The sequence below is a fragment of the Alligator sinensis genome, unplaced genomic scaffold, assembly GCF_000455745.1.
Source record: "Alligator sinensis unplaced genomic scaffold, ASM45574v1 scaffold1373_1, whole genome shotgun sequence".
In the NCBI taxonomy this organism is placed as follows: domain Eukaryota; kingdom Metazoa; phylum Chordata; order Crocodylia; family Alligatoridae; genus Alligator; species Alligator sinensis.
This window is the reverse complement of record NW_005842808.1, coordinates 300,694-310,818: the sequence shown is the minus strand read 5'-3', so window position 1 is coordinate 310,818 and position 10,125 is coordinate 300,694. Positions and strand designations below refer to the sequence as shown.

Below are 10,125 nucleotides of genomic sequence, written 5' to 3'. Positions count from 1 at the left end.
TAGGCAATAGGCAGTCCCCAGTGGTAAAACCTTTCAGCAGCAGGTAACAAGGTAACCAATAGCATAGGCACCAACTTTTATTTTTTGCTGGAGGGGGCCTAAGATGATGGACATGGGGAAAGTTTTAAGCATTTCAGATGACAGCCCTCTTCCCAAAGGGGCCAGGACCCTTGGACCCCTACATACTTGGTACCTCTGACCAATAAGAAACACTAACACTGAGGGCCCCTTGAGCTCTCTCTCAACTCCAGAGGACCCTCAAACCAGTCTTCGGTCCCACGGTATGCCTAGTTTCAGATTTCATAGACATTAGGGCTGGAAGAAAGCTTGCAAGATCATCAGGTCCAGCTCCCCTGCCCAAGGGGCAGGAAGTCGGCTGGGGTCAAATGTTCCCAGCAAGATAAGCATCCAAGCTCAGTTACCATGCACCCAGGTGCTGTGCCCGAGCCCCACTGCTGTGGCTTGCAGAATCGGCTCTGCTATACACTCGAGCCCCGTACTCAAGACCCGCAGCTATGGTTCACCAAGTCAACCCCACTGCAGCTACCTGCCACATGCCTCACCAGCTGCAGCCTCTTAGGATCACCCCACCATAGCTCTTGGGTCTATACCATGCATCTCACCACCTGCTGTCTTTTGGGATCGGTCCTGCTGGAGGTCCTAGATCTCCGCTTGCGTCTCACCAGCTGCCGCCTCAGGATCAGTCCCACTGCAGCTCCTGGATCTCTGGTATGGGTCTCACCAGATGCTGCTGGCACAACTCCCATGCTCACTTTCACTCAACTGGCACGTTGTGTGTCAAAATCCCAGCTCCCCCTCCACTCCCCGCCCTTCCCCAGCAGCTTATTAGATCCGTTACAGTCAGGTACACATTAAATTTTCCTTCAAGGTCTTGAGCTTTCCAAGCAGCAGAAGGCTATACTTTCTATAGCTTAAAGGTACAAGTAACCCGTTTTCATGGCTGCAGGCCAGACAACAGTTACAAAAGGATGTCCTGGACTTTTATAAGTTTTTAGTACCCAACATACTCTCTGCCCAGCTGATGTAACCAAACCCAAAGAACATGAACAGGATGAACCCCTGCCCTCTCTCCTCCAAAGAAATTAGCTTCACTTACTTGTGTTGCTTGGGTTTTGGGAGAGTTTCCCGTTTCCTGCCTTTGTCTAGGGAGGACTTCCAGTGTGCTGCATGCTGCATGGGTTGGTGATGGAGGTCTATGATTTCCTATCAGTTAACAAAGCCTCCCACCTTGTTGTCATTTGAGTGACAGGCAGAGCTGACATCACCCTTTTCACCTCCTGCCCAATGAGGGAGGATTATTTTAGATCCATGTGAGGTCTCTGCAATAGACACTGTTAGAGGCACACTATAGAAATTCCCTGCTGGGGAATTCAGTCATTCTTTACCTGGCTTTACATGAAGCATTACAATTGGCATCGCTCTCCAGTGGTCTGGTATCAGCAAGAGGGGAAGTGGTTACTACTTGTGTTGTACTCTCTCAGCTCAGATGGACAGGAAAGCTTCAAGGCAGCCACTTGTCCACTCTGAAAAAGCACTGAGGTACACTGAGGAAGACAATGTGACCATCTAGTCCACCTGTCAGGTCAAGAACGGTGTCTGAATTGATACAAAGGCAGGGCAAGAGTATAAAAGCAAACCCATCTTCAGGCTCCAGGGCACTGACTGAGGGTCAGAAAGAAACATCTCCCACGTCAGTGTATACGTGTGCAAGTGTACACTCCGTTAGATCCTTGGTTTTGTCTCTTTTTGCCCCAGTCCTCAGCCCCCAAAAATACACAGGAAGTCAGTTTTCTCAGTAGCATTTCTATCTGCAAAGTGCTTTATTTAAAACAAAACAGGATCTAAGTTATGTGCTTTCAGAATGTATTGAATAATTACATAAAAATGTTCTTGTTAATAAATGAGGCAATGTCAAAAGTCATGGTCAAAATATATAAAAAGCATCTGTCACTTTACAATACTCTCGGTAACACAAATGTTGGTCAGGTCGCCGTAAAAGGTACCATTAAAAAAAAAAAAAAAAAAGCTTACAGAGGTGCATTGAAAAAACTAAAAGGAAGGAAGTCACCATGTTTTTTCAGTTAGCATTGATGTACAAAAAGGTATTGCTAGTTTAGCTCCACAGATAGATGCATACAAATGTCCTAGTATAGATGTACACAGATATCCTGGGGCAGATACTGCAGGTGGTAGCTGAGGCTCAAACTGCAGTGGAAAAGGAGAAACTGGGATTAACCCAGTAATGGTTTTAGTTACAGATCTGGGTTTGAAATCACAAGAATCTCAGATGTCCGCTTGGAGAGCGAGGGGTGGGAAATGCTTCTGGCATGGCTCCGGTCTGTTCCTCCCACTTGACAGTGCTGTCATTCTGGCTGCTGCTCATTCCCTTCAGAAACAACGATGCAGAATTGCCCCATGCATTTCTTTGCAAAGGAGAAGGTATCCAAAGCCAGCCCATGAGGCAGCAAGTCTCAAAAGAGACCTCTGAAGACCTGAGATCAAATCATATTCAGCTTGGAGACCATTATTATGCTGACCCTGAAACCCTCTTTTAGCTCCACTTTCTACCCCATGAAAAAGCTTTGCTAGACCCCAAAGGAAATAATACTGATAACTGCAACTGTCTCCCTGAAGCACTTGTTCTGTCACCAGAGCTTAATTCCCAGACTTTCCCATAAAGCAAGTTCCCCTTTAACTGGGCTTCCTCTATGCATTACTTCAGGGGCAGCAAGAAACAATCTTTGAGGGCATGCTGTGCCCACTACTTCCTTTGGCTTGAAGTCCTAATGCTTGCTAACTAACTACCTCAACAAATCCCTCGCTACAATGCCCAGGTGAAGGTCCATCTACATTAGGGAAACTTGCCTTTTAATAGGCTTGCTGCAGCAGTGCAAAATGGAGCTCATACTGGATAAGGGCAAGTCTCTATTTTCTGATATAGGAGGGAACATCTAAATCAGAGAAAATGACACTAATGCAGGCAAGCCCCATATACACTAGCTGCGAGCCTTAAGAGATAGCTCTCCCCACCGTCTCCCCGTGGACAATAGCAAACTTAACTTCATCCATTTCATGAACAACAACAAAAAAAAACATCACTTGAACTCCAAAATAAGGAGACAAGAAGGAATTCACAGGTTCTTTCTTTTGTGCTTTTGATCCCCAAAACAGGTCTGGAATCATCTCCAGGATCCCTTCTACTTGGAAATTCAGGGTGCAACTCTTCATACTGTCCTTGTGCTGGTCGAGTTTCATTGCAACATCATTCAAGAGAAGCTCATTACTGTAAACTCTATTTTTGAGAGAGATATTTGGCGTGTTTAGTCTACCAGAGCCTGCATCTTATTTTTGTTTTAATTCCACAATAGGACTAGTGCAAATCAGATAGCAGGGGTCAAGGGAAAGGGTTATATGCAAACATTAAAGAGAGAAACACACACACCGGGAGGGAATTCTCCCACAGGAAGTCCCAACAACATTCAACTGTAACTTTTCCTTTCAGCAGAAGCCACCAACTAAGGAAAATATTTCCCAGGTTATTTAAACCTATATTAAAAGCTCCCCTTCTCCTTTCAATTATTGCAATCAATTTTTTTTCTTCTAATACATCACCTTTGCTGTAGGTTACTCTGTTGTGACATTGTGTAGGAATGGGTAGGGTTTCCTCTTCAAACCACACGTGAGAGGTTAGTGCTGATGAACAAGGCTAGGAACCTCTATCTGAGCAAAGTGTGTGCTTAACTTGAAACAATGGAGTCACTGGAATTCCAACCTATGCTTAAACTACCTGTTGAACCACAGCCCTGAAAGCCTTGGGTTACCTACATAAACAGGCATGGCATGAGTAATGGCCATAGAAACATCCCCCAAACACTCCTGTGCCCAATGTGCCTTCACTATCTTCATGGACTACTCAATGCTGAGACTTTCTGTTCATTTGGCCACTGAGAAAAGGCTACCTACCACCAATTCTGGCATGAAGCATCATGCCGCTAGGACCAGTTCACTGGGAAAGTCACACCCAACACTTGCTTCCTGAGAGGACCACTGAACAGCCAACAAAACAAATCAGCTTATATAGCCTCTTCCAGCTGGAACTGGACTAGGTTTGACTGGAGTTACTTAAACAAAATAAAAGCAGTCCAGAGGTGAAGGGATAACGCCATCCATAGTTCATGCTGTGCAATATACAGACCGCGAGCATCTCTCGCTCCAGGAGCTCTGGAGCACATCAACTACTTGTCCACAGACGGAAGCCTGATCTATACTAAGATACAAAAGGGTGAAATCCCCACTAGACAGCTTGTCACAGCAATGCAGAGCTAGTGATTCTGTCAGTCGGTTGAAAATGCAACTTTGTGTAATTTACCTTGTCTGCCAGTGGGTCTGATATATGTGGAAAGAGGGACTGGAGGGGTAAAGGAGTCCTCTAAGCCCCACCACAACCAGGAACCCAAAGAACAAAGAAAATAGAGATGCAGCCCCTGAAGCATCCAAGTCCCATCTCAAATTAAATGACATTGCATGGATAATTTCCCGGGGTATTCACTGAAGACAGAGAACCTCACGGCTCAAGGGTCATCTGAAACCTGTCAACTGCATGCTATAAACCTGCTACCTTATCCAGCAATATATCCCCTCACATCACAGCTTGGATAACAACTCATGTTTTTCTTCCCTAGTCCAGAACTCTTCAAATGAATGAAGAGGCCTTAACATTAGATCACGCCACTGCCTTGTTTTCTATTGGTTTAAGCTCTGCATTAAATCAACCTTTCAGGTCATCATCTAAAAAGCAGAACTTCTTACTTGACGCTCAGTCTGTGCCCCAGGTAAGTATACATGGTTTAACATAGCAAGTTAATGATTGGAACAAGAGAGCAAAATCCTCATATTGCCACTGTTAGGCTTCCACTCCAAAGGAAGAGTTGAGTCAAGAAGCAAGCCTCTACCCATGCCCAAATAAATGCCTTGCAAACTCCCACTGTGCTTCTACATCCACCATGCCATGCAGATTCAGAGGCAGATGCTTAGAGAAAGATTTAAGACATCAGATTTCCAAAGGCTAGCTAGCTCTTCCCCCAGGGAGACTGGGGCAAGTGTGAAGCTGAAAAGTATTATTCACATGGCAGAGGGACAGGTGTGCTGTTTTCAGGAATTTAAAACTTCAGTTAATGGCATGACATGCTCCATTCAAGACTGCAAACCCAAGGCACACTATCATGGGCGGAATTGCTTGGCATAAGTCTGGACAAAGATGGGAGTCTTTTATCCCTGCTTGAGACAGGCATTAAAGCAAGATGGCTCAAGAAGCAGAGCTACTCTCCTAAAACACTCAAGCCACAAAAAAGTAAAGGTTACAATTACAGGGCTTCAAGAACTTCTGCCCCACCCTGACCCCTGCAGCTCTCCTGACACATCTTGGGTCAGAAAGTAGTCAGGGCTGTCAGGGTGCCCCCATCCAAGCTTATCTCCCACCAGTCTCCCGCTTCCTGCTCAGACAATACCTGCCTTCTCCTAGCTTTGTGATACACAGATGAAAAGGGCACACCAGGGTTGGGCCAGAGCAGACTGCTTGCTTCATATTGTGGGCTAGCTCTTTGAGGACCAGTGCTTAACTTGCCACTATGGTTGAGTGTCTCTAGCTCAATGGCAACAAACAGGGGGAAAGCCAAGACCATTTGCATGTGGATAGAGAGTCCCTAATGAGAAATAAACTAAAAACAGGTCAGGAATGGCTGAGCATGGGGGGAGTTTTCCTGACAAGAAAGAAGGGGAGAAATCCAAGCAGGAGAGGAGCAAAACCTATCTTTCACCAGTGCAAGTAAAACAAAAGCTCCCTCTGGCTACATTCTGGCAGAACCTTCTCAAAAGGAAAAAGTACACGGCAAAGGATCCCACGTAGAACAAAGCTACACAGTACATTCACCTTTGCAATCAAAACACATTTCCTAATGCATTGCAACTCAACATAAGCTGGAGTCAGAAGCAATTATTGCAGTTATTGTAGTTACTGTGACCTTGGACCAGTTTGGTGCACTGACCAGGACTGGTCATGTTTTAAGTGTGCTGGTATGGCAAATGCTAGTTTCAATGGACTTGCATTTTGTTTACTTTCTTTTTCATACAGACATGAAAATATATGCATAGTAATGTCAGAATTTAGCACAGTTAAATTTCTCAGAGTGGGATTAGGCAAAAGGCAAAAGAATATGACCTACTCCTCTTGAATTGACTCTTCAGTCCAAACTCTGCAGGTTAAAGCAGTTGGGCATGGCACCATAACCTTGGTAGAAATATCCCAAAGTCTTTCCCTTCAGCACGCTAGTAAAGTAGCTCCCCTCTTAGCAAATACTAAGCACAGTCGTTCCAAAAATCACTTCTGAAGGGTATTTTCCCCCCCACACAAGACACATACTTGCATTCAGCAAATTACTTCCTTGGGTGGATTTGGGGAGGGGTAACTACTGGAAGATGTTCCTTCTGTGGAACAAGTCCATTGGCTCATCCGCACGAAAGTCTGCTGAGCAGATACAGGGCACACCTCAGTCTCAGCAGGGTTGTGTGTGGTCAGGTTCGATTCCCAGAAGGAAGTGCATCTTCTCTCATTACAGCATATTCTTCATGTAAACAACTATTCTTAAAAGAGAATCTGTTGCCAAGTCAGGCCCATGGCACAGTGCTGAAAAGAACTTTAGATTGTTGCTGGGCTCTCAGAAATCTCTTCTAGTCTTTGTTCTATCATTCCTCGGAGGTGAGTGTACCTTAAAAAAAAAATAAGGAGAAGAAAATAAGTGAGATCTTAGCCCAAAGAAAAACTTGAAAATATTAAAAAATGCTTTCGCCCACAATTCACCCTCTAGCAGGAATCCTGAGCATAACATTTGCAAGTCACTGGAAATCACTGAGCTCAGACTTCCTTAGATGCAAAGTTCCCTTTCACTAAGAATACCTTACTCCCAGATACGCATCTTCTATGGGCCATCAGCCTTTGAGCATCTCAATTGTTGGAGAAGGCCATGACAAGAGGTCTGTGCCTTGGAGACGGCCAAAGCCCCAAAACACCTCAATGTGAGGACCAGGCTTGTACACCACAAACAGGTTTGGGCACCTCAAACCAACTTGGTTGGCACTTCCCAGTGAACAGCACTCTCCACTTCAATATTTAGGCAGCCAGACCTCTCTCAAGGCCCCATCTGTTTAGCTGACGGATACTAGAAAGACTGAATTTGCCAAGGATTATTAACACATGCATACCTTCACATTCAGCTTTGTTGTTCAAATGGAAATGAGAGCATTTCCCATTCTATACCTATCAGGCACTGTTTATGGGAATAAACTATACTGCTTAAAGCATACTGCCAGGAACACTGTCCCTCCCTTTGTGGAAATATCTCTGCAAGGAAAAATCTGGAATCCATTCCAACTACCAGATCATCATGGGTCAGCACTCTGGCTCCAAGGCTAATGATGTCTTCTCTCCAGAGTTCCTAAGTATGTGATACTGGAGATATAATGAGGGCTCAGCCCCATGGTGGAATAAGCCAAATAACAGGTGCAGTGAGCCAAAAACAGGATTACAGGGAGCCAAATGGCATGTCAAAAACAGCTTAGCATCTACCCCAGGCAGCTTGGCCCTAGACGTGCTAAGCCTGCAGCTAACAATGAAGTGTGTCAAAAGCCTGAAAATCAACCAGAGAAAGGAGAACACTCATATCTGCACCAGACACAGACAAAATATAAGTCCAGAAGGCTCACGGGTATTGTAAAATAAAGATACCCAAGAACACAAGACCTTGTCAGATCAAACTTCATACTCTTGTGTCTTGGCTCTGCATTCCTCCTCCACGCTTGAACAACTTGGATCCTGAGGATCAAGCTTTTCACATGTAGGCGTTTGAAGTTAAGCTCCTTAACCAGATTCAGGAGCCTAAATGCATGGCATGCTTTTCCAAAAAGGACTCAACCACCAGCAACTCAGTAGTTCAGTAGTGCTGCTGGAAGCTCGGTACCTCTGCAAAACTACAGGCACCTACTCAGGCAAGTCTCAACCAAGGGCAGTAATGGAAAAACACCAGATCACTTGGAAAGGAAAACTTACTTGTGCATGAGCTTCTTCACTTCACGATCTTCTTCTTCTTTGAGCTTCTGGATGAAGCTTTTGAGAACTGGCATTTCAAATTTGATATACTGAGCAACCTGTGTTGAAAGGAAATGCAAGTCAGAAAAAAGAAAAAAAAAAGTGGAGGAACCTGGACAAATGTATTCCTAAAGGGTTACAGTCCCGGGCTCCTAAAAGTTTTATTCCTCACATGACAGATCTGAAAAAGGTTTGTTCTAAAACCTTGTAACGTTCCTGCCCTGACAGCCAGCATGAAGCTTACCATACACGCCTTTAAAAAGTAGCGCTTAGCTCCAGCACTAGGGCTAAACATGGTGGTGACTTGTCCCAAAATGATTATCCTTATATTTGCTCAAACTTCCATAGGAGCAGGATTAGACCAATGCTAACAATTTCTGAAAGCTCCACCCTGAGTGATTCAGGCAAGGGTCACAAACCCCATCTGTGGTAAAGCCAGGCTCAGAATGGACCTCCTAGTCCCTTAGGAAATACCATTTGCCAACCACTTCATCTGGGCAACAAAAACCCTCCAACAAGTTTGTCATGTCTCTTTGGAAGCACATCTCATTGTTTTGCAACATACTTCACTGCACTGGTATCACATGAGGCTGTCTTATGATTTGACTTTTGTTCCTTTTTATCCACTGGAACTCAATGAAACAGCTGTTTGCACATTTGCAAGGAAGACACCAAGCACAACTCTGGGAGAACGCTGACATTTGAAGTCTACGACTTAAAGGTCTTTGCAACTCATTTCAAGAAAACCCTATTGCCGGGGGAATTGGGAAGTGGGACAGCAAGGTAAATAAAGCCAGTTTCCTTAAGAAAGGCAATTAGATGCATTTTGCTCAAGTTGCTGAAACTGAAAGCAAAATGAAATTTTTAAAATATATTCTGTTCTCTGTCACACCCTTCTAAAACCAGAATAACTTCATAAAAATAATCAGTCCATTTATTCCACTCTTAAATTAGTTAAGTAAAGCAGAAGTCCCCCCTGCCATTCTAAAGCAAGGTCTCTTTTCTGGCCATGCCATTTACATCCTGTTGTTGCACATAACTGGAAATCACTTACTAAGAAAATTTCTCTAAAATTGTTACATTTCATTAATTTGTCTCAAATCTGGGGTGGTCTCAACTCTATATGGGTGTATTTAACTTCATGGACATGTGCACATTTTTTTTTTTTTGCATGGAGGTCAGCTCCACCATGACTGGCCTCATGCTGGCTTTCCAAGCATGGTGAAGATATTTCCGAGAGCCCGGCAGGACAAATTATGCTGAGGGGAAACCAGCACGGGTTCGTGGCAGGCAGATCGTGCCTGACCAATCTAGTCTCTTTTTATGACCAGGTTACGAAACGCCTGGACACAGGAGGAGGGGTGGATGTCGTATACTTAGACTTCAGGAAGGCCTTCGATACGGTATCCCACCCCATCCTGGTGAACAACTTAAGAGGCTGTGACTTGGATGACTACACAGTCCGGTGGGTGGCGAATTGGCTGGAGGGCCGCACCCAGAGAGTCGTGGTGGATGGGTCGGCTTCGACCTGGAAGGGTGTGGGCAGTGGGGTCCCGCAGGGCTCGGTCCTTGGACCGATACTCTTTAATGTCTTCATCAGAGACTTGGACGAGGGAGTGAAATGTACTCTGTCCAAGTTTGCAGATGACACAAAGCTATGGGGAGAAGTGGACACGCCGGAGGGCAGGGAACAACTACAAGCAGACCTGGACAGGTTGGACAAGTGGGCAGAAAACAACAGAATGCAATTCAACAAGGAGAAATGCAAAGTGCTGCACCTAGGGAGGAAAAATGTCCAGCACACCTACAGCCTAGGGAATGACCTGCTGGGTGGCACGGAAGTGGAAAGGGATCTTGGAGTCCTAGTGGACTCCAAGATGAACATGAGTCGGCAGTGTAACGAAGCCATCAAAAAAGCCAATGGCACTTTATCGTACATCAGCAGATGCATGACGAATAGGTCC

At 45.0% G+C, this 10,125-nt stretch overlaps 1 protein-coding gene across 2 annotated transcripts in view; it reads right to left on the bottom strand.

Moving 5' to 3' along the window:
* Positions 1 to 1,815: 1,815 nt before the first annotated feature.
* Positions 1,816 to 10,125, bottom strand: part of RASSF2 (Ras association domain family member 2) — a 26,086-nt gene continuing 17,776 nt past the window's right edge. For both annotated transcript variants that reach the window (XM_006035149.3, XM_025191313.1), the window contains exons 10-11: positions 8,123 to 8,220; positions 1,816 to 6,785 (exon numbers count right to left, since the gene is read on the bottom strand). In XM_006035149.3, coding sequence (XP_006035211.1) covers positions 6,716 to 6,785; positions 8,123 to 8,220 — 168 coding nt within the window. In that variant the 3' untranslated portion in view covers positions 1,816 to 6,715. The remainder of the gene's footprint in view (positions 6,786 to 8,122; positions 8,221 to 10,125) is intronic.